This window comes from Podarcis vaucheri (genome assembly GCF_965113315.1).
Source record: "Podarcis vaucheri genome assembly, chromosome: 14".
Classification (NCBI taxonomy): Eukaryota; Metazoa; Chordata; class Lepidosauria; order Squamata; family Lacertidae; genus Podarcis; species Podarcis vaucheri.
Window position 1 is genome coordinate 21,545,600 of NC_138752.1, and position 23,971 is coordinate 21,569,570.

At 46.8% G+C, this 23,971-nt stretch overlaps 1 protein-coding gene across 2 annotated transcripts in view; it reads right to left on the reverse strand.

Annotated features, from left to right (window-relative positions):
- Positions 1-14,595: 14,595 nt before the first annotated feature.
- The window catches only part of PLEKHO2 (pleckstrin homology domain containing O2), a 37,467-nt gene continuing 28,091 nt past the window's right edge, over positions 14,596-23,971 (reverse strand). Inside the window, exons 4-7 of one of the 2 annotated variants that reach the window (XR_014213413.1) lie at positions 22,732-22,836; positions 19,764-19,862; positions 15,428-17,099; positions 14,596-15,346 (exon numbers count right to left, since the gene is read on the reverse strand). Coding sequence is in view for 1 of the 2 variants with exons in the window: in XM_082198565.1 (XP_082054691.1) it covers positions 15,918-17,099; positions 19,764-19,862; positions 22,732-22,836 (1,386 nt within the window). In the remaining variant the exon portion in view is untranslated. Of the gene's footprint in view, positions 17,100-19,763; positions 19,863-22,731; positions 22,837-23,971 lie in introns of both variants that reach the window. The other variant, XM_082198565.1, reaches the window with a different exon arrangement.

Consider the following 23,971-nt stretch of genomic DNA (forward strand, 5'->3'; position numbering starts at 1 on the left):
ACTCTCTCCCAGTCTCTGGGAGCCCTACCAACTCCCCTTCCTCTGATGTCAGTTCCCTGACACCACCTTCTGAACCTCTCACAGAGGAGGCACAGATGATGACCACAGGGTCTGGGGTGGTTCATATGGGGATGTATTGCAGTCCTGAGACACTTAAGGCTTTATAGGTGAAAACCAGCACTTTGAATTGGGCCTGGAAACTAAACAGCAGCCAGTGCAGTTGGACCAGGATTGGCATAATATGCTCAAACTGTCTTGCCCCAGTGAGCAACCTGGCTGCTGAATTCTGAACCAGCTGAAGTTTCCAAACTGTCTTCAGAGGCGGCCCCACATATAACACATTGCAGTAATCTAACCTGGAAGTTATCGGAGCATAGACGACAGAGGTTAGGCTATTCTTGTCCAGATAGAAGAAGAGTGTGGATTTGATATCCCGCTTTATCACTACCCGAAGGAGTCTCAAAGTGGCTAACATTCTCCTTTCCCTTCCTCCCCCACAACAAACACTCTGTGAGGTGAGTGGGGCTGAGAGACTTCAGAGAAGTGTGACTGGCCCAAGGTCACCCAGCAGCTGCATGTGGAGGAGCGGGGAATCGAACCTGGTTCACCAGATTACGAGTCTATCGCTCTTAACCACTACACCACACTGGCTCTCGGGTGCACTGGGGTGCAGTTGGGCCACCAACTGAAACTAATGGATACCGAGTGTCAAGTGACAGCAAAGGATCCAGGTGTACCCCCAAGCTATGTACCCACTCCTTCAGAGGGAATGTAACCTCATCAAAGTGGGCAACCTTCCATCCATTCATTCAAGGGAACTACCCACTAACAGTGGCTTAAATATAATTTATCTGAGCAATGCAGTATGGGTGGGTTTCCCTTTTTTTGTACATTTGTGAATGAGCTTGCTTCTTCAGCAGTAAGAGCAACAGCACATCTCCCCCCAGTGGTCATGAATTTCATTGCCTAAAATAAATGAATACTTTTGTTTAGCAACAGATAGGTAGCCGTGTTGGTCTGCCATAGTCAAAATAAAAAAAAATCCTTCCAGTAGCACCTTAAAGACCAACTAAGTTAGTTCTTGGTATGAGCTTTCGTGTGCATGCACACTTCTTCAGATACACTGAAGATACACTGTGTATCTGAAGAAGTGTGCATGCACACGAAAGCTCATACCAAGAACTAACTTAGTTGGTCTTTAAGGTGTTACTGGAAGGAATTTTTTTATTTTGTTTAGCAAGTGTAACTGATACACAAAATCCAACTGTATTGACCCCTAGCTAGAGATGGGGGGAAAACCCAGAAAAAGTGGGGGGCAGGTTTTTCTCCAGAAAAATTGGGGGGAAAGTATGTGGAATATTCAGACTATATCAAACTGTTTTTTTCAATTTTTTTGAGAAAAAACAGCTTAGGAAAAAAACTGTTTTTTTTTCCATTTCCCCCATTTTTTTTCAGGCCTTCCCATCTCTGCTCCTAGCACCCAGATTAAGTATTGGCAAGTCACACAAAAAATGGGACGCGGGTGGCAGTGTGGGTTACCACAGAGCCTAGGACTTGCTGATCAGAAGGTCGGCGGTTCGAATCCCCATGACAGGGTGAGCTCCCGTTGCTTCGTCGCTGCTCCTGCCAACCTAGCAGTTCGAAAGCACGTCAAAGTGCAAGTAGATAAATAGGTACTGCTCTGGCGGGAAGGTAAATGGCATTTCCGTGCACTGCTCTGGTTCTCCAGAAGCAGCTTAGTCATGCTGGCCACATGACCCGGAAGCTGCACGCCGGCTTCCTCGGCCAATAAAGCGAGATGAGCGCCATAACCCCAGTCAGCCATGACTGGACCTAATGGTCAGGGGTCCCTTTACCTTTAAGACACACAAAATGCTGACACATCTTCGAGCAGGTATGGCATCTTCAACTTTTTAAGACCCAGGACCCACATTTAACCCAAACAGGCATGGGGGGCCCCACTTCTCAATCTTTTATCACATATTTACATGGTGATACTGCTCCTGTTGTGACCCACCTTGGATCAGGCTGCAACTGGTCCCGATCCACCAGCTGAAGACCAGTGCTGTAGAGCAGGTGTGAATAACTTCTGGCTCTCCAGAGGTTGCCGAATGACAAGTCCCATCCATTAGCCATGTTTGCTAGGGCAAATGGGAATTTCTAGATCAGCAACATCTGGAGGGCCAGAGGTTTCCCACACCTGCTCTAGGGCAAAGATTCTCAAATAGTGGTCCAGGAGCTGCAATTCAGGCTGCAGAATAGCCGAGGAAAAAACTGTATGTGTGGTTCCTGTGCTCAGGAGTTTATGAATTTGTGTTTCCTTTTAGTTTGGGGAGACAACACAGTGCTGCTAGTAGTCACTACAGTGATATAGCTCTGGGTTTCTACATTGCCTCCTATGAACAGCCATCACTTTTACCACTCTAACAAGAGATGGAGAAGGCTTCAGAAACAGCCAGGAAATCCGGTCCATAGGCAAAAGAACTGCAGGTCTAAGGAAGTCTGCAGCTGGAGGCTTGAAAACTGGCTGCGCTCACAATCTGTGAACTTGCGCCATCTGGTGGTACTTTCCTATCATTAACGGGACTCATCATCACGCACACGCTAGTCCATCATCCAAATATAGATATCAATAATCCTGCCACAATTCTGGGGAGGTGGCAAAGCAGGTACATGCACAGCAGATTCTGCAATTGTCTGGCCACACAAAGCATAGCTTTCCGGACCCCCAATAACCTGCAAGGCAGCAGTAAATGCATAGCAGTTAGAGATGCACAACCTAAAGAATGTTGCTGCTAAAATGCCCAAAGAATAAAAAGTACATCCAGCACCAAAGAGAATGAAAGATGGCACAAATTTGCATATTCTGTGTCCAGGTGCACATTTAGAATTAATTAAAGGTAAAGGTAAAGGGACCCCTGACCATTAGGTCCAGTCGTGGACGACTCAGGTTGCAGTGCTCATCTCGCTTTATTGGCCGAGGGAGCCGGCGTACAGCTTCCGGGTCATGTGGCCAGCATGACGAAGCCGCTTCTAGTGAACCAGAGCAGCACATGGAAACATGGTTTACCTTCCTGCCAGAGCGGTACCTATTTATCTACTTGCACTTTGACGTGCTTTTAAACTGCTAGGTTGGCAGGAGCAGGGACTGAGCAACGTCGCAAGGATTCGAACCGCCAACTTTCTGATCAGCAATCCCTAGGCTCTGTGGTTTAACCCACAGCACCACCCGCATCCCTTAGAATTAATTACTATGATTTAAAAAGAAATTTGATGCATCTCGCCAGAGTGGGGAACAAGGTCTCCTGTGTGCCTCCTCACTCAGTTTGTTGTCTAGATGCTAACTGTTGATAGGCAACTGCAAGCTCTCCCACCGTACGGTTCTTTATGTTTTCATTAGACTTGGACTGGACAGCCCTTCTATTGGGATACAACTTCAAACAGAGGCATGTCCTCTAAAGTAGAACACACAGCCACTAATTGCACAGGTCAGAATATCCAAATGGGAGCAAAAAAATGTGTACCAAATCACTTCCAGTGTGTTGACTTTAATGGCATCTCGACATTTGCAGCTTGAAGTGGGCAACCCCACTCTTCCCAAAAGTAGGGCTGACTCCCTTTGTTAATTTTATAGACTACTTTTCTTCCATGATGGAACCCAAGGCAACATGCATGTGGCTTCCAGGAAGTCTCCCATCTAGACAATGACCAGACCAAGGCCTCAGCAAATTGGAGGCCTCAAGTGCCTGAGAACGTAGATTATATTGCCTGCCTTTCCGAATACCATCGAGACAGATGTACCACTTGCCCAAAGGAAGGGGCTTGCATTTCATTACTCAGTAAACCAACGCATTCATACCTTCTGTTTGTGAAAACCTCGGCTACCTTTGCAGCAAAAAAAGCAATCTCACCTGCTCTGAATTACACTGTGCTAGTTGAGGCTGCAGAGAGGAGAAACTGTTTTCACTCTTCCCTACAAGTAAAAATAAAAATCTAGCACCTAAGGTGCTAGCCTAGTGTCTGCTAGATATGCTAGTTTTCTAACTGCATGGAGTTTTTGTTTGTTTGTTTGTTTGTGTGTGTACACACACACTTGTGTTTCAAACACAGAGCAGCATTAAAAGTTTGAACCCCTCCACCTGCAGCCTAAGACATTACAATCCATTCTACCATGGAGAATAGGGCAGTCCAGCCTGCAACACTTCTCCATTTATCTGGATTCAATTCTAGATTTTCAGCAAGGAGGACTCAAAACACCTGCAAGCTTTAACCTAGGAGGGGGCAACTGCCAGCTAACTCCCCAATTTCAGCCTGTCACTCCCTCCTGCCTGCCCTTTAGCCTCTCTTAAGAAAATCACAGTATGAACAAGCAATCTGGCCCCAAATGTTCGCACAGTCAAAAGTGTGCCATCAAATTGCCAGTTCCAAATTAGCCTCCACTAGCATTAGGAAGATAAGCGAATAGGCAGATTCATAAGTCCATTTAGTACATTCTAAACAGCTTGCACCAGTCTTTTTCAAAAATTTATACATGTAGTCTAATTCTTACTTACCCCTAGCAAAGGCCACCTATCTTGCTCAGCTGAGGTCCAAATTCACACGAGGAAAAGCTGACTTTTATCCCAGCAGAACTGTGGGCAGGAGCTGGAACATCTCTCAATCAGGTGCATCTAGGAGATGGTGAATGTGTGGGAAGGTGGCTTATTAAGGAAGAAGGGAGGAAGAGGTGTGGAATGGGAGAGAAGGCAAGGCCTGCTATGGAACCCCCCCCCCACCGCCCGCCCCATGGTGAATATGATTGAGACTGTGACAAGGTGGCTGCTCTGTAATGAAGAATCTAGGTCACTGGGGCAAAGGGTATGGGAATGTGAATGAATGAGTTATTTTTAAAGAGACAATCATTTTATTCAGAGCCCTCCTCCACATCTACCACCTTAAATTCAGACCTTACTAGCATCATCTGAGGCCTTTCTGCATGAAAGACACCCAGAGAGTAGGAACAAGGGAGAGGGTCTTTTTGGTTGCGGCCCCGCTGCCTTGGTGCCAACACTGACATATTTTAGGCACTGGGTTAAGACTTTGCTCTGAGTAGCCTAACCTGCCTCATAAGGGAGAGACTGATGGGCCAAAGTTCACACAGATAACTTTATGGCTGAGTGGGTATTTGAACCCAAATCCTAGTCTGATGCATTTACCACTACAACACGGTGGTGTGATGAACATTCAGAAGTCTAGAACAGGGGTGGGAAACTTTGGTCCTCCAGCTGTTCCAGGATGGCAGCGCCCAACATCCCTTGCCATTGTTGGCAAGGGCTGATGGGAACTGGAGTTCAAAAACATCTGGCGGGCCAGAGATTCCCCAGCCCTTACCTGGAGGGACTCTTGTCGCTGGCTAAATAGTGTCAGTTCAAGCACTTGGCTATTTTCTGGGATTGCCCAAACACATTTATCTCCACAGGGCGATTCTAAACATGCTTACTGAGAAATACAATGAATTCAGTGGCACATAAGCGCAATCCTCTACATATCTACAGAGAAGTAAGTCCTGCTAAGTTAAATGGACTGTGATGCTGTGCCCTACTTACCTGGGAGTAAGGCTCATTGAACTCAATGGGATTTACTTCTGAGTAGAGTTTGTATTGGAGTCTGATGTTATTTGGTAATTTGCAAAAGGAAACCCCAAAGTGCTGAAAGCCCCAAACTTTCCCACTTTTTATAGCTCTTCAGAAAGAACAGAAGCAGAAGAAAAAGAAAGCAGAAGACAGAGGCAACTGTATGTTTATTGTCTATTTCAAGGGGCGCAACATGGCACCCTTGAGGTCTTCCTCTGGTGCCCACAGGTAGTGATGAGCTTACATTTTCCTCCCCAGAAAAGTATATAAGGCTGAAGGAGGGTGTTGGGAACAAGGGAAGCTGCCTTGGAGTCGGACAACTGGCCCACCCAGCTCAGTATTGTCTACACTGACTTGCAATGGCTTTCTAGTGTTTTAGTCAGAGAGTCTCTCCCAGTCCTATATGTCCATGTCTGAAGGCAAAGCAGATGTTCGGTCTCTGCCACTGAGTTAAAACCCTTCCCCTAGAGGTGCTCTTTCACATCTATGTGCTTTTCCAAGTCTCAGATTATTTCAGCTAATTTGCACCCAGATTGCTTGGAAAAAAATGAAGCCCATGAATGTGCACTTTTTCTCTCTTTCTGTCTCTTTGGAGTGAGGGGCTGACAGAGGGGAGAGAAGTGGCCAGAGCAGGTGGTGCTCATATCGCCCACTCAAAGAAACAGATCTGCCCATGGACCTAAAACAGTGGGTCACCCATTGTCTATTTCAACAATATGTATTGTTCATGCCACTAACAAACATGCGTCACAATCTGCCAATTAAATTGTCTGATACGTAGCGATTTATGCAACCCACATTCCAACATTCCACCGCTTTGGTCTGGGGAGGTGTGGCTATGGCTCATTGGCAGAACCTCTAAATTTGCATGCAGAAGGTCCCAGGGTCAATCTGTGGTGTCTCCAGACAGGGCTGGTACAGATCCTGGCCTGAAATCTTGGAGAGCCTCTGCCATTGTAGACAATACTGATTGATATGATTCAATGATCTAAGTATGACAGCTTTCTGTGTTCCTGTGTTTGCCAGAAGTATGTGTTTGAAATTACTGAAGATGTTAGTTCATGTGCTTTTAATGTGTGTGTGTCTCTCTCTGTGTGTGTTTGTATGGACAACACCAGAAGCAGTCAAGGGAAATGTGTGTCTCCGGCTACAGACCTTCCTGTGGCTCCACTGTCCAGTCTCCTGTCCCAGAATAAATGTTTATAGTTTCTCCAAAGAGGGAAGGAGCAAAGGAGCACTCTTCCTGTTCGAGATGGGCGCAAAGAGGAAGCCAGGAGAGGAAACAAGCTCGTGACAAAATGCAAAGGAGATGTTTGGCAGCTTTAAGGCACTTGGTTTTCATTCTAAGGCACCAAAAATAGACTCTGCATTTCGGGGTGTTAACTTCCTTCCGTGAAGTCTCTGCATGAATTCAAAAGTTGGCAGCAAACCATAAAAAGAGAAGAGAGGAAGCAACAAGACCTCTACATGGCAACCCTTAATTTCTGGTTCCCATCTAAAAGATGCCCTTCAGCTGGCAAAGGTTCGTGATGCAGGCCAAGGGGTTGCAGCACTCCCCAGTTCTCTGTGGGTGCCCATTTGCCTGCCACCAAATCAAGCAACGACCTCGGAAACAGGAAACTGCTGATCAGTCTGCAATTTGGCACAAGGATGTAGGAATGTGGTCTGTTAGGGCAAATGGGGTGCTGCCCCACCAACCTCAATCTTGATTCCCCCAAGCCCACCTGCTTTCTGACTTGCACTGAGTCCTGAGAGCAGCTCTGGCTGTCTGCTTCCTCCTCTTTGGACTCAGTGTGGTCCTCCTTAAACTCAGCAGAAGGAGGGGGACAAATAATAAGTTCCCTGGCTCCAAATAATAAGTTCCCTGTTGGGCTCATTGCTTTCCACCCCACCAGTCCCAGTGGGCACTACTGCCAACCTAGCGGTTTGAAAGTACACCAGTGCAGTGGGAAGGTAAACGGCATTTCCGTGCACTCTGGTTTCTGTCATTGTGTTCTGTTGCGCCAGAAGTGGTTTAGTCATGCTGGCCACATAACCATCTGTCTGTGGACAAACGCCGGCTCCCTCGGCCAGAAGGCAAGATGAGTGCCACAACTCCATAGTCGCCTTTGACTGGACTTAACCGTCCAGGGATCCTTATTTTACCTTTACTGCCTTCAGGGTGGGACTTTAGGGGAGAAATCCAGCGCTCCAGTCAGCAGAATGGCCAGGAGGGACCCCAAATGCAAGACGGTCAGCTTACTGCATGCATATGCAACCTGATGCCCCCCGGAAATGTTGAACTACAACCATTAACCCCAGTATTCCACAAATGCCACTCTCTGGAGAAGCAGATCTCTGTGTTGTCAGGATACTGCTGCCAATGTCCTCCAAGACTGGATGACCCCACTCAGCGCTTTCATGTAGATAGATGTTAAGCAGCATGAGGGATGAAATCAAACCCTGAGGAACCCACGAGGCCAAACGACACTTCACAAGCATCATTCTCTGTGAACAACCATCTAAGTAAGATCAGAACCACCACGAAACAGTGCTGTCCACCCCCAGCTTGGACAGCCACTCCAATACCTTGGTCAAAAGCCCCTGGGAGGTCAAGAATAAGGACACATTTCCCCATCTCTCTCCCAACAGAAGTCATCATACAGGATGACCAAAGCAGCTTCTGTGCCAAAACCCGGCCTAAAACTCAATTGAAATGGATCTAGAAAATTGATTTTCACCAAGAGAGCTGGGATCTGATTCATGATCACCTGCTCAAGGACCTTGCCCAAGAAGGGGAGATTGACAACTGGCCAGTAATTACTTAAATTTTCAGAATCCAGGGAATGTTTATTTAGAAGTGTTTTGACCACTTCCTCCTTTAAGCAAGCAAGGACAAACCCATCTCCTGAGGAGGCATTAATCACTTCCCTGGCCCAGACAGCTCTCCCCTCCCTCTTACTTTTTATCAGCCAAGTGGGTCAAGGGTCAAGGGTCCCTCTGCATAGGATTCACTGATGTGATATCTGGGTACTGTATTCTCCAGTGGCTGTTCACAAGATGCTCATCTGCTTGGACCTTTGGCCCAATCCAAGAGAGAATTTCTTACAATCTTAAACATAGGCTAACATTGTTCCCTGCAGTTCCTTGCTTTGCTCTGCATGCTTAAGAACAAGGATCTCCCTCTTCAGCTTTCAGTGGCATATGGGAGGGCTAATCAGCTGTGAAAATATCTCACAGACAAAGAGCGCATTGGGGGTTCCTTCAGTCTGCTGAATAAATCCAAACTTGCCTTCCTCCATTGGGTCTATTACAGTGTAGATGATGTATTTTTAGGCTGTGTTTATTTATTGACTGTGTTTTAAAACGCAGCTCTGCAGCCCCCGAAAAGCCGGTTTCCTCTTCCATTGAAACCAATGTTGATATTGGCTGGCAACTGTGTGATATTGTGGCGCTGATTTGTATTGGCTCAGGCAGAGCATAGGCGGCGGTGTGTTCTTAGCAGGAAGAATACACTAAGTGCCTACCTAGTAATCCAAAGACAGCCAACCTGATGCCTTCCAGATGTTTTGGACCACAGTTCCCATCATCCCCAGCCAGCATGGCCAATTGGTCAGGGATGATGAGAATGAAAGTCTGCAACATCTGGAGACCACCACATTGGCATGACCAACCACTGTAGTCCATGTATTGGTAACATTGAGGCTGGATTACTGCAATGTGTTCTACATCCAGATGATGCAGAATGCAACATCCAGACTGTTGATGGGGGCATCTTGCCAACAACACGTGATACCATTGCTAAAACATCTGTGCAGGCTGCCCACCTACCACAAAACCAAGCTCAAGGTCTTTGTATTAATTTGCAAAGCCTTGAACACCTCGAGTCCAGGGTACCTTAGGGACTGCCTCGGTTCTTATATCCCAGCTCAGTTATCAAAATCGTCTTCAGGAGTATTATTGGTTGCCTTCTGCAATGGTGAGGCTCATGAAGTTGTAGAGACTTTGGCATCCTTGGCCAAGTCCTAATGAATGCTCTGCCAACAGATTCAGCAGCCACCTTCTGTTTCAACATTTAAAAGCCTGCTGAAAACTTTTCTAAGCTGCCAAGCTTACGCCGCCAGTTAAGAAGGTATCTTTCAATAATGGCTGTTTGATGTTCTCCGGTTTTAATTTTTAATGTCTTTTTATTATATATAGATATGATTATAAATCACTTCCATTTTTTATGGGATGGAGGTTCTGAATACAAAGAGCAGGAGAACAATACACACTTGAACTGCACTGAGTAATCACAGTCATCTCTAGCCTTTTAGGGCAAAGCAGCAGCTGGGATCCTTGGTCCAGGTCACAAAACGCCTCCTGAGCACTTTTCTGTTTGCAGATGCAAACATCGCAACTTGTGGCCGGGAACTTGACAGGCCGCAGGAGCACACTGTGCCTTCCTTATTAGGCAAAGACTCTCTGAAGCTCTGCGAATTGCATCTGGTTTGTGGCTTATCTGCTGGAGGATTTTTGCCGTTTCGTAAATACAGCACAGCCAGATAATTCACCCAGCTGTGCCGCAGCAAGGAGAGGTGTTGTGCAGGCTTCGTAAAACGGCTGGCTTTGCTAGAGGGAGCAGGGGGAAAGGACTTGTTGGAAAGAGCAGCGCTGTTCTGAAAAACGGACGCTTGCTCACCCGCAGCAGCCAGCTGCTTGAAAAAAGGCCTGTTGTGCGTATGCCAGATTCCACCACCCTATGGCCAACAAGTTGTGCATGTGACTCTGCTGCCATGTGCGCAACCTCCACTTCTCTTTGGCAGCTTCCCTCACAGGCTGGGAAAGGGATGTTTGCGGTTTAGAGACCTGCAGCCTGCGCAGCCACAGGGGGAAGACTTCAAAAGAGGAGTTCAGAGAAGGGGTCCCAAAGGCAGCAGGATACTACATTTTTAAGCGATATGGTACATATTATAATCTCAAATGGGTCCTCTCTGTAAGGCCATTCAGTCCAGAGTAGGGAAGGGGTGGGATTCAGCTAGGTTTGCATTTTAATGCAGATCTACCCCCTGGCATAGCGGCAAATTCAGAAGTGCAGTGTTGCTTCATGAAAGTCACAGCCTCATCGCTGCACCTTTCTAGGATTCTACAACCTTCTAAGATTATACAATAATCTTATAATTCAATATAACGATGACGACGATGGATGCATTGCAGATCTCCACGTGTTGCCTTTAAGCTAGACGTGCTGTTTTCTGTGCACATAGACAGGCAAATGTTTTTGAATGCTCCCTTACCTTCTTTGAGACTCAAGTTGTGCTTTCGTTGTACAGTGGTACCTCGGTTTAAGAACAGCCCTGTTTACGAACTATTTGGTATGAGAACTCCGCAAAACCGGAAGTACAGTGGTACCTCAGGTTACAGATGCTTCAGGTTACAGACTCCACTAACCCAGAAATAGTACCTTGGGTTAAGAACTTTGCTTCAGGATGAGAACAGAAATCGTGCTCCAGAGGCATGGCGGCAGCAGAAGGCCCCACTAGCTAAAGTGGTACCTCAGGTTAAGAACAGTTTCATCTTAAGAACGGACCTCCAGAACGAATTAAGTTCTTAACCGGAGGTACCACTGTAGTGTCCCAGTTAGCGTACTTTACCTCAGTCTACGAACAGAAGCCAAACAGTGGAAGGGCACCGGCAGTGGGAGGCCTCATTAGGGAAAGCGCACCTCGGTTTAAGAATGGCTTTGGTTTAAGAATGGACTTCCGGAATGGATTAAGTTTGTAAACTGAGGTACCACTGTACATTATGAAGACCTTGCCCACTGTTCTCTGGAAACTGAAGCGCCTTGTGCTTTCAGTGTTCCTCAGTGCTTAGCTTTGGAGGCTACAAATCAACAGCTTCTCGCAGTTCTTCCTGCGCACCTTCTCCAGAGTTAGCCTTGGAGACGGTCCTCAAGGGCCGGCACAGCTCCTTTCACCTTGATTGGCCTCAAAAAACAACAATAGCAGGAAGAGCTGACTGGCCTGGCCTTTCCAACATTAAAAATGCCCCCTTAAACATAACAGGCATTTCACCAGATGCCAGGATTGGACACCCACCCTCTGTTCTGAACAAAGTGCAAAGAGATTCTCTGTGTGAGGAAATGCCTTTTCTCCCACTAAATGGGGAGCAGACCCCACAGCATTCGTCTCTTTTTCTGCTCTTTCAGAGGTAGCAGTCATTTTGTGTTATACTACACCCACATGGTGGCCATTTTGCGATTTGCATCTATGGAAATTTCTATAATTTCTAGGTGTGCCCACTGTCCCCAAAAAGGTTTAAGACTCCTGAAATGTTTGCATGTCCTGTTGGTTTTGTTTCATGCTCTATAGAGCACACTCCACATTATTTGGGAGAGGGGGGGGTTGTTGAAACATACCCTTAAGCCCAAAGAGAAAAATCAAGACACTAAGAAAATCTTGGTTTAATATATATATATTAGTTTCTCAGGATTTTAAGGACTTGGGTCACCAGTTATCAATATGTGTGCCAGCTACCTCATAGGCTTACAAGGTTGCCACACTTTTCAGAATGAAATATTTTGGAAAGCGAGTTCTCCCACAAGAGATTCAATCCAGCCGGTATTGCCAAAAGAGGCTTTAATTTACTCTTATTTACAAGATAGTATAGAAAATAAGTTTTAAGTTACTGTTAGTATATAGGTTGTAGAATATGTAGCTTCTAAATTTATGGTGGGGGGGAACCAGCTGTGACAATTCAGAGGTGACTTTCTTGTTAAGGTTCCTATGGAAAGCACTTTGAGAAAATATATCAGACAGTTATTCAGTGTAAATTAAATATGTACGGCATAAATGGATGATGCAGGAGATACCAGCAGGTATTTCCTTCAGTGCGTAACTAGATAAATAAGGGCCAGTTCACACATTACATGGGGTATAGCCTTGCACATAGCAGCACAATTAATACTGGTGCCTTCAGAAATGTGTCTGTGTGGTTTTGGCTCCAACATGTACAAACATCACTTTCTCTACACTTTATGACTGACAGTGGAACGTGTGGCATGACTTGGTGTTTTTTTTAAAAAAGCATTGTGTTAAGAGGTGATGTGCGATCTCTTTTTGAGGCTGATGGCAGCCTGTTCACATGTGCAGATCTCCACGCGATGCTTTGCTGGAGATGAAAAGGCATGTGTGAACCAGCTCTTTTTGCAAACATGTGTTACATTCACAATCATACATTTTTTAGGCACACACAAAAGCCATCATGGGGTATACCTAAAACAGTTATGGGGGGGAAGTAGCCCTAAACACAAATATCTATCACGCTTTATTTAAAAGGAAAGCTGCTAGTGCAAAACAATTGCATATATGCTAAAGAGGAGCCCAGCTTCAATCCAGTTTTGCTCCAAGTTTGGAGAACTAGAACTTAGATATAATCATGTGATGAGTCACATGATCAGAGCAGCAAAGCTCCCAAAAGGCCAAGTTGGGAAAGCAAAGAAGGGCAAGGGAACTAACCTGAGTGAACATAATGAGGTTGTTAGCTATTGGGTAACCACTTTTGTGGTGTACGTACAACTATTCAGGGCCAGCTCCAAATTTGAGAGTCCCCTTACATTGGCAGCTGCATCTGGGGCAGGCAGCTACAGGCCACCATTTGACATTTCCCACAATTCCTCCAGCACAGCATAACTCTGGGGTATTGTGAGACATTAAATGGGAATGTAAGATGCTTAAACATGAGCTAGACAACCCACAGTGGGAAGGTGCAAGCGTCACGTGCAAGTGTCAGTACTGGTGGAGACTGCTGGGACAGCAGAGGTCCCAGCAATTGCTTGAGGGCTGCCAGGCCCTGGTACTAGGGCCGAGGTCAGGATTAAAGAAATATGCTCTGAAGTCATGTGGGGCACCATGGAGCAAGAACCGGAAGTCAAGGGACAAAAGCCTCCTGCACCCTGGAGAACCATTCAGCACCCATTGTGCCTCACAACGAGCAGGGTGCCTGCCCTTCCAGCATCCTCATTTAGAGCCAAGCCAACCTTATCAACAAACCCTTCAAGGCAGTTTGCCCACCTGCCCACACATATATTTGTTAGTTATTTGAGGCTGGCCACCTGGAGGCAAATTTTATTCACCAGACAGGTTGTTGTTTTCAAGCCTCTTATAGGCATTCACACTATGCTTTGTATTAAAGCGCTCTGATCTACAGTGGTGCCCCGCAAGACGAATGCCTCGCAAGACGGAAAACTCGCTAGACGAAAGGGTTTTCCGTTTTGGAGGTGCTTCGCAAAACAAATTTCCTATGGGCTTGCTTTGCAAGACGACAATGTCTTGCGAGTTCCTGCTGGTTTTTTCCCCTCCCCCCCTTTTCTAAGCCGCTAATCAGCTGATCCGATCAGCAGATAAGCCGCTATAAGCCGCTAATAGCGCTAATCCGCCAATGGGCTTGCTTCGCAAGACGAAAAAACCGCTAGACGAAGAGAATCACAGAACGGATTCTTTTCGTCTTGCGAGGCACCACTGTACACCAATTTTGTAGGTGATCCAGAACCCACCCTTCCTTCCTTCCTTCTTTCCTTCCTTCCTTCCTTCCTTCCTTCCTTCCTTCCTTCCTTCCTTCCTAGGAGGGGGTTCCAACCCTCAAAGGTGCAGAAAAAAAAATGAGCTAAGCCCGTCCCTTTGGGCTTTGTTAAGTCATTGTTCACCTCACTCACTTTCCTTGTTTACCCTGCAGGAATAGTTGCATGGTGTATTCTGCAAGAGCACAGGGCCACTGTGCTAGAAGTCAGCAACAAGAAGCCCCAACGAGAAATCTCCCTTCCTCCCGTGAAAACAGATGCATCCTTCTCTGCCTCCACCCCACCCCACTTGCTTGCCAGTGTACAGATAAAATGAAATCCATGGCAAGGCTTTGCTAGCTGGCCATTTGAGGGGCTGGGGGTAAGGGGCCTCCTCTAGGAAAGCCAGCCAGGGTCATAGCTGCTAAGTACCGCTGTTTCCTGCCACCTAGCCTGCACTGCAAATGATTATTCACTATTCACTTGTTTATTAATGTGGTGGCAATTTAATGCCTGCACAATTGTTGTTGTTTTTTTAATGACATGTGAATGTTAAAAGAAGCATCTGAGGAAAATGTTCAGCACGAGGTTCCCACATGTCAGGCCCCAGAGCGCAAGAAGGGCTCATGTGAGAAAAAAGCAACCAAGCAGAACTGAAAGTAAGTTATTCTGATATCAGGAGTCCTGGAAATGGGTAGCATTCATTTCATTGGGGAGGGGGAGCAGGTGTGTAGAAATATTAATACTGGGGGGTTGGGGGGTGCCTATGCTCATGGGTCTTGCAAGGGTCGTTTTCCTAACATTAGCCCCTTGTTCATATGGTTGCCAAAGCTGCTGCACCATTTCATGGTGGGAATGAAGGCGCATGCCCTCTCCTCCTTCACTGCGCATCTAACGCACAATAAGGTCATCGCCACATTAAAAAACAAAACAGAGTTGGGGAGAGCTGAGCATGCGTTGGCTTCCTGTGGGGAAGCGCCAAGCACCCCATCCTCTACAATTTGCAGTGGATGGCTAGCCTGGCAAGGATAGGGATTCTGCCATTGCTGGAATGCAAGAAGGTTACTATCCACGTCCCCTAAGTGCTTGCTTAAGTCTCTGACTGGAGTCTCACAGCAAGTAGTTAGTGACTCTTCACACCCTGTTTCCATTTGAAGCTCAGGATCCAGCTGGACAGCCAAAACATAAACTGGCAGTTCCCAAACTTTGGAGACTCCCCCTGCTCCATCTCTTTTAAGAGCTTACTCGGCCTCCATCTCTCTTAAAAACAACTTACTTTTCCCAGCCTCAGACTAACCACCTGCTTTAGCTGGTAGGTTTATAGAGATTCTTGTGTGCTGGAGTTTGTGTTATCAATTCCACTTGCAAGAATCTTGTGGGTCAGGACAAATGGCTATTAAAGGTGGGTTTCAGGAGGTGTCCCATCCCTGTTTTCCTCCTACTCTCTTGCCAGGAAGTAAATAACCCCCAGTTTATCTAGGCTTTCAGTTGCTGTTTGCAGAACTGCTGCAAAGGGTCTCCAAGAGAGCAAGAAAAAGAGCAGAGAGAAGCCCTTTCCTTGTCCTCTTAACCCCCCTGCTGCTGTCACCTGACCCACCAGGGGGTTCCAGCCCACAGCTTGAGCTCATCAGAGCAATACTTTAAAATTACGTTTTCCCCTCCTTCTTAGCAGTGCGCAGCAAGATGACATCCCCCCATTTTCAAAACACCGACCTAGCGGAATAGTGGAAAGTTGTGCTGCGATATGGCAACATTTCAGCTAAGCCACAAAAAGCAGAAGCGCCTTCCTTTCAGGGAGCACTTCTCCTATACAGAGTCACTAGATCCTTCTGCGCCCCTTTCCGAAGCTCAGCCGGTTCCTTTTTCAGTTCTCCTAAATCTCTGATCTCTTGCAAGACCTGCGAGGCTTGCTGGAGCTGCTTTGCCGCCTCGTTGAGCAACGTCTCAGCATAGATGGGAGGCCCGTTGCTGCCCGCCTGGCCCTGTTCAAATCCCCCCTGCAAAACCTCCTTCAGAAGTTTCTCTGTTCTTTCCTGCTCGCTGGCCACTTTCCTCTCCATCTGGGCCACTTTGGAGGCAGCTCCCCGCTGGAGGAGTGGTCCCAGAAGGGGCTTCTTGGCTGGTTCCAACAGCAGGTCCCCTACGGAGGCACAGCGAGGCTTGGGAACTGGAGGATTTCCTTCAGGTTGCAAGGAGGGCAGCTGATCTCTAGTCGCCAAGTCCAAACTCTCCTTATTTGCTTCTTGCTCTGACAAAGCTTCTCCCTGCTCCTCTCCATCTTGGAAAACAGTCTCAGAGGTTTCATCGCCAGCAACACCGGGGCTTTCACCATTCGGGACATCGGGTGGGCGTCCGCCTTCAGAAGAATCCACCTCTGAGCTGTTCCTGTTCAATTTCATGCTGGCTCTCAACTTCTCTGACAGAACCTTAGGAGGAGGAGCTGGAGGTTTCAGCGTCTCCTTGGCTGCTTCAGATAAATTTTCTTTACTTCCGTGCACAGACAGATCAACGGCCTCGTCCTCCAGCTGTTTAGAAGCTGGACTGTCCCATGTTACCGTCATCTTATCAGATAAGATCTTTGGGGGAGGAACTGGAACTTTGGGATTGTTTTTGTGGGCCTCTGTTAGCTCCTCTCCGTCTAGGGTGGCTTCAGGTTCTTCGGCATCATCGCCTGTAGCAGCAACATCTTCTTCCGCAGAGTCCGCGTTGTCACCGGGTGCTGCGGTTTCCTTAAGAGGCTTCGCAGGAGGCACGGGGGGCTTCTTGGCTTCTACATCTTTGGGCACGGAGTCGGCGCTCGGCTTCTCCGAAGGAGGCATAGGCGGTTTCGTAGGTGGCATGGGTGGTTTGGGGGTCTCCTTTGGAAGAGGAACGTCAGCAGCCTCGCTTGTGTCCACCATGACGGATGGAGGACCGCTGTCTGGTACGTCCAGGTCAAGCCTCAGGATCCCATCTGACACCCCACTGGCAACCTAGGCAAGGAAACAACAAGACAGATGTTGGGCATCAGGCTGCAGCAGAAAGGGAGATGGGAAGCAGCGCCACCCCAGCAACTCCACTGAGACAATAGCTCCACCAGGTTCTTCCCTTCCGCAACTGTCTTTTGGCAGCAGCCATTCCATCAGGCTGCAGCTAAGGGAAAGAAAATAAGCAGAACCACCCCATCAGCTCTGCTGGGAGACCAGCTACATTTGGCTCCTCCTCTCCCTGAACCATCTCCATTCCACCGGGTCATTACAAGACCTACGCTTTTTTTTTTTAAAAAAAGGTGGCCCTTGCTTGTTTTTCCCCTCTCCAGATCCCTTTTTCCTTTTGTGTCATGTCTTCTAGGTTGCAAGCCTACAGCGGGGATTGTCTGGCTTTTATTGCTATATGTAAGCTGCTCTAGGAGGTTTTTCATCAGAAGAGAACATTAAAAGAAGATTTACATGATAATCAGTCCTTTGAGCCACCTGGCTTTCAAAGAACAGTTTAGGAACTCCTGAAACCAAAAAGGCAATTACAGTCCTCCCTCGGCTTATGCTAGCTTTGGGTAACGTAAACTTTGGGTTGCGAAAGCGGCATGCGCAGAAGTGCTCTATGCACCACATGCATGCACAGAAGAGCTATATCACGCCACGTGCATGTGCAGAAGCAGCACCTCTAGTTGCAGAAACCTTGGGATCCGGCCAGAGCTCCAGAATGGATCCCGTCTGCAACCAGAGGTACCACTGTACTACAGAGCTAAAATCAGGCATCTGACATAGGCCCTGAGTATGCACGACTAGTTTTCCCTTACTGACCACCATGCATTCATTTTTTATTTTAGTTAAGTTTTCCTTAATGTGGCAGGTTCACACAGCATGTAGGCAGACACAAGAGTGAGACCTGATCTCATCTTCCCTCCTTATGCAGAACCTCAAACATGAACCAAGTACTACAGAGGTCCTTCCAGCACTGCTGTCGGACAACAGTAACCTTGGTTTTATTGTAATCCTTCCAACATAGAACTGTTGTCTGGAAAGTATGTCACATGGGTCCCTTACATCAGTCTTCACTAACCTGGTGCTCGACAGATGTTTTGGACCGCAACGTCCATAATCCCCAGGCAGAATGGTTGTGCTCTCCAAAACGTCTTGAAGAAACCATGTTGGCTTAAGGCTGTGGGTGGTTTGCATGAGCAGAGCCTTCTCTTGCCAAAGAGGGCCACCCCTCCAATATGCACCTTTCCTGCCTATTGAGGTCATCATTTAAGTCCTTCTTGTGTATCCTCTCACCATCAGTGAGGGCGTCCGTGGTGACTGTTTTATTCCTTTGGGCTTTCAGTTTGGAGTGACTGTGATGCTCTGGCAATTCACTTTCACTCTACTGGTTATTATCGATTTTTAAATCATGTACATGTTTAACCTTGATTTATGATTTTTTACTATCATTTGGATTTGGCTTGTTGGCTAGCAGTTTCAGAGGCTTCTGCCAAGCAGCAACCTAGAAACATTTGGACTAAATATAAGCACCAAATTGTAAGGTTCTGTGCACAGGAGAAGGGCGGCATGAGAGCCCAAGGCTTGATCCTATAGCTTGCAGCATAAATAACTTACAGTGGTGCCCCGCAAGACGAATGCCTCGCAAGACGAAAAACTCGCTAGACGAAAGGGTTTTTCGGTTTTGCGTTGCTTCACAAGACGAATTTCCCTATGGGCTTGCTTAGCAAGACGCTTTTTTTAAAAAGCCGCTTGAAGAGGTGCAGTTGCGATGGACCGTGCTTCGCAAGACGAAAAACATCGCAAGACGAAAAGACTCGCGGAACGAATTGTTTTCGTCTTGAGAGGCACCACTGTATATGCAAGATTTACTACAGATCTGGAGGTGGGGGGAAAATGTGCTATATATAATTCCCTTGTCCAAAATTAATCATATACCATATAATATAACAGAATATATACTTCCAGAACTCTTTTTCAGCCGGAACTCAGTTCCAGCACATCAGTTGTGTACGATTGCCATTCTAAGAGAACAAGGGAGGTGTTCCTAGTGAGTTCCGGCACCTCTTTTTCTAAAAAAATAGCACTATATATTTCACACATATACATGCAAAGACAAAGACTCTCAACTAACAAATTTTATATTTGCTGTAATGAATCTGTTCATCTTTAAGGTGACACAAGATATTCTGATTGTTTTCACTGCAAGAAATTAATGTGGCTACGTGCCAGGAAATTGTTTACAGGGGAAAAGCCATAGCACAGGCCTGGCCAAACTTGGCCCTCCAGCTGTTTTGAGACTACAATTCCTATCATCCCTGACCACTGGTCCCTTTAGCTAGGGATGATGGGAGTTGTAGTCCCAAAACAGCTGGAGGGCCAAGTTTGGCCATGCCTGCCATAGCGCATAGCTGTGAAAGCAGATGGTCTCAGGTTCAATCCCCAGCAACTGCAGTTGGGGATGAGAGAGACTCCTGCTTGAGACCCTGAGGAGCCGCTGCCAATTAGTGCAGACAGTACTGAGGTGGTTGAACCAATGGTCTGACTCAGTATACAGCTGCTTCCTAGGTTCCAAAGGCTGAACATATTGGCTCTTGTGGTGCATTTAAGATACAGAATTCAGACTACCAAACATAAAAAGTGGAGTTGGGGTTTTTTTCTAGCCTTGATTATTACCTCTTTGAGATGGTATCTGGTTGGTGGACGACGGCCCTGAGCCAATTTTGCTCTATTTCGTGTCACGTGTTCCAGAGAGAGGTCTGGATCAACCTTCACCTTTAAACAGGGAAGAAAACAGAGGAGGGAAACAACATCACCTTCTTTGCCCATGAATGGATGAAGACTAAAGGAAGCCAGCCTTCCAACCCTGCTAAAACTACCAAGTTTCACACATTAATTGATGCAGCACAGAAATCAATCACTGCATTAAAAACAACTATGAGGTATAATTTATATAAGAGATTGCCTTGTTTTTCCAACCCTCCCAGCACCAAGTAGAGAGTTAGCCACTTCTGATCTGGAGAGCAGTAGCCCTCGTGTTACAATAGAAAAGGTCTCTGGAACATAGGACTGTAACTCAGTGGTAGAACACAGTCTTTGCACACAGGAGGTCCTAACAATTCTACATAAGGCAGGGAAAAATAACAGAATCATAGAACTATAGAGTTGGATGGAACCACAAGGGTCACCTAGTCCAACCCCCTGCAATGCAGAAATGTTTTGCCCAACGTCGGACTCAAACACACAACTCTGAGATTAAGAGTCTCATGCTCTACCAACTGAGCTACCCTAGGAATCTTATTCAGAAACCCTGAAGAGTCATTCGGTGTAGACAACACTGAGAGAACATCTATGTTTTCTCATCTTATATAACATGTCAGTTTTCAACCTCAAACTAGACCCTTCCACTCAAACTACTTAGGGTCTCAACAATGCCGTTAACATCTCTTCTCCTGCTAAAGAGAGCCCCCTACCACCAGGATGAAAAAGTTGGCTGTCACAAGTTTATAACATTTGCCAGAGGGGTACAAGCAGGTATTTGGGGTCCATGGGCTGGGACGGTTGATGCATGATTTGCACACAAAGACACGGCCATTGTTCAAACATTTAAAAATTACAAGCTCTTTCTGAAAATCGACTGATTGTGTGTGAAGCAGCCCTGACTTCCAAATAACTATATAGTACATATAATACTGCCATGCAGGGGCTGGTGGTTATATTATCCTTGATATGCAATTGCACTGGAATGTATAGTATATTCGTCATTAATCAATATGTTGTTATGATTGGCAGTTCATTTTATGATAACCTTAAATGTTACAATGTTCATATAAAGCACTGATAAACTGACATATTTGTCAGCTTGATGTGTTACGTTTTGAAATGATTTTAGTATTTGATTGTTATGAGCAATGATGTATTGACTTATTGATACAATAAGTAAAGATTTTCTGCTGTAGCAGATTCCAATAACCTTAGAATCATGCTGAGATTTTTCAGCAATGGAGAAAAGAGCCCCATTAAAGTCTTTTCCAGCACCCTTCTGGATTCTCTTCTCGTACATAGTTCTTTTTCCAGAAAGACCCAAGTTTTCAGCCTTAGATGCTTTGGAAGCCTGCTCACCCAGGAGACTCTTCCTTTTGGACGCTGTCAGCAAGGGGCAGATGGAGTTCATTAGCACACCCACCCACCAGAGGAAAACAATATGTCCAGACTTCACAATACACTAGTTCAGGGCATCCACAGCCGCCTCTGGCAGCGACTCCATAGATACAGCAAACGCTGCCAGCATCACCCAACATGACATCACTCCTGCAATTCCTTCTTCCTGTGTAACGGGAGCCCTGAATGCCTTGAATTCAGCCTCCCCCCCCCCCCCCCCGCCTTGGATTTGCAAGGCAACTGCAATTAGTCTGCTGTTCCCAGCTGGCCCTGTTGTGCTCAGTTTGAGGAGCGGCGATACCACGACGCTCAAAGCCAATTCAGTTCTGCTAGAAGGGGGAAATGTTGTTGGTGGGAGAGGGATGGGTTAGTTCTTATGAAACCGTTTCCTTCTCAACGGTTACAGCTCCACACTGCACACACACACACACACAAAAATCTCCCTTTGGGCTTAATTGCGAGAGAGAGCGAGGAGGGGAGGAGACGGAAAACCAGACTCCAAGTTCATTCAGAGTTTACATTCCGCTGCCAAAACTGCCCTTGATACAGGCCCACGGAGGGCCAGCCCAAGCGGATTTTCTTCTCCGGCCAAAATAAATCCTTTCCCCTCGGCACCGCCAAGCCTAGAGCCAAATGCAATACTGGGGGGAAAACCACCCACCTGAAATTCACTTGCTCATGTGATATCACTGCTTATAGGGAGGAGCAGGTGTGGGACTTATTGCAGCCTGAGAGCTGCATTCCTTCATGGGAAACCCTCAGGGGGGGGGCACATGTCAGTGGGGCCAGGGGCTGGGCCAGAAGCAAACGGTGAAGCGGCTGGAGGGACTTTTACCTCCGGATAGTAGGTGACAGAGACGCGGGTGGCGCTGTGGGTTAAACCACAGAGCCTAGGACTTGCCGATCAGAAGGTCGGCGGTTTGAATCCCCGCGACGGGGTGAGCTCCTGTTGCTCAGTCCCAGCTCCTGCCAACCTAGCAGTTCGAAAGCACATCAAAGTGCAAGTAGATAAATAGGTACCACTCTGATGGGAAGGTAAACAGCGTTTCTGTGCGCTGCTCTGGTTCGCCAGAAGCAGCTTAGTCATGCTGGCCACATGACTCGGAAGATGTACGCCAGCTCCCTCGGCCAATAAAGCGAGATGAGCGCCGCAATCCCAGAGTCGGTCACAACTGGACCTAATGGTCAGGGGTCACCTTTACCTTTACAGTAGGTGACATTCCAGGAAGGAGAGGTGTGTGTGTGCAGATTTCTGCGCGGCTGGGATGTAGCCTGCTGGACAAAAGTAAGAGTCACATCCACTGCTCCACCCAGTTTTGCCTCTGGCCCCACCTACCACGGGCGTGTGGCTCTTGGAAGGCTGCCAATGAGGGAATGTGGCCTCAGGGATGAAAAGGTTTCCCTATTCCTGCTACAGACAACGCTGAGCTGGATGGACCAGTATGAAGCAGAGCAGAAAGCAGCTCCCTGTCGTTCACGCTACCTCGTCCAGTATTCTGTTTTTGCCCCGGTTGATGCCGTCATTGAGAGCTTTCATCCACGACTCCTTTTCTTCCCCGCTGGATGCCTGAAATTTGATATCTTGCACCTGAGAAAGGAAAAGAGAGAGGTGTGAACTATACTCAAGGACTGCAATTTGGGTTAGGTTGGCTTGTGTTTTTTCTTTTCTTTTTAAAATAAAATCAACGCCCATCCTGCATTTCAATCAATGCTGAGAAATCCATCGAAGCACGGGCAACGGCTAAACCAGGCAGCTCAAAGGAACAAAGATTTTCTTGTGCTGTAGATCAGGGTTGAAAAAGTTGATCACACCCAACTGCAGAGGACCAGCCACCTTCTAAAGAACCAGCAATCTACTTTCCTGTAGACCAGGGGTGATTAACCTGCAGTCCTCCAGATGTAACTGGACTTCAGGTCCAATCATTCCTGACTATTGGCCATGCTGTCGAAGGCTGTTGAGGGTTGGAAGTCCAAAAACATTTCGAGGGACAAAGGTTTCCCATCCCTGCTGTAACGTGTAAATTCAGTTTTAGCCCAGCTAGAAAATGTGTTTTCAGCCAGGGATGGGGAAGCTATGACCTTCCAGATGTTGTTGGACTTCAACTCCCATCATTATAATAATAACATAACACAACACAACACAACACAACACAACACAACACAACACAACACAACACAACACATCACATTTTATTATTTATATCCCGCCCATCTGGCTGGGTTTCTATGACCATGGCCATGCTCATTGGGGTTGATGGGAGTTGGAGTCCAAAAACATCCAGAGAGCGACATGTTGACCACTGGACTGGTATCTACTGGGTGACTGGATTCTTCCAAAGAATTCTGGAGTTCGTGGGCCTCTGTTATTTACTAGAGACACCTGTAAAAATGTAAAAGCTAGCAGCACTTAAAATCAGTGGTTTGGATCTTAACTCTCTTTCTATCGTTGGAAAAGAGTTCACATTTGTGAAAAATGAAAGTAAATGGCTGTGGTGCCCCCAAGCAGAATCCCCAGCATCTTCAGGTACGGCTGGGAAAGCTGCCCTGCCTCCAGCCCTGGAGAGTGGCTGCCAGTCAGTGTAGACAACACTGAGCTAGATAGAAGAATCTTCAGACTTGGTATAATGCAGTTTTCAGTGTTCATATAAATGGGACGTTGCTGCCTTCTCCTTCCTTCTGTAGTCCCATGTGCCCTTCTGTCTGTTTCTGTGAGCTGGGGGGTT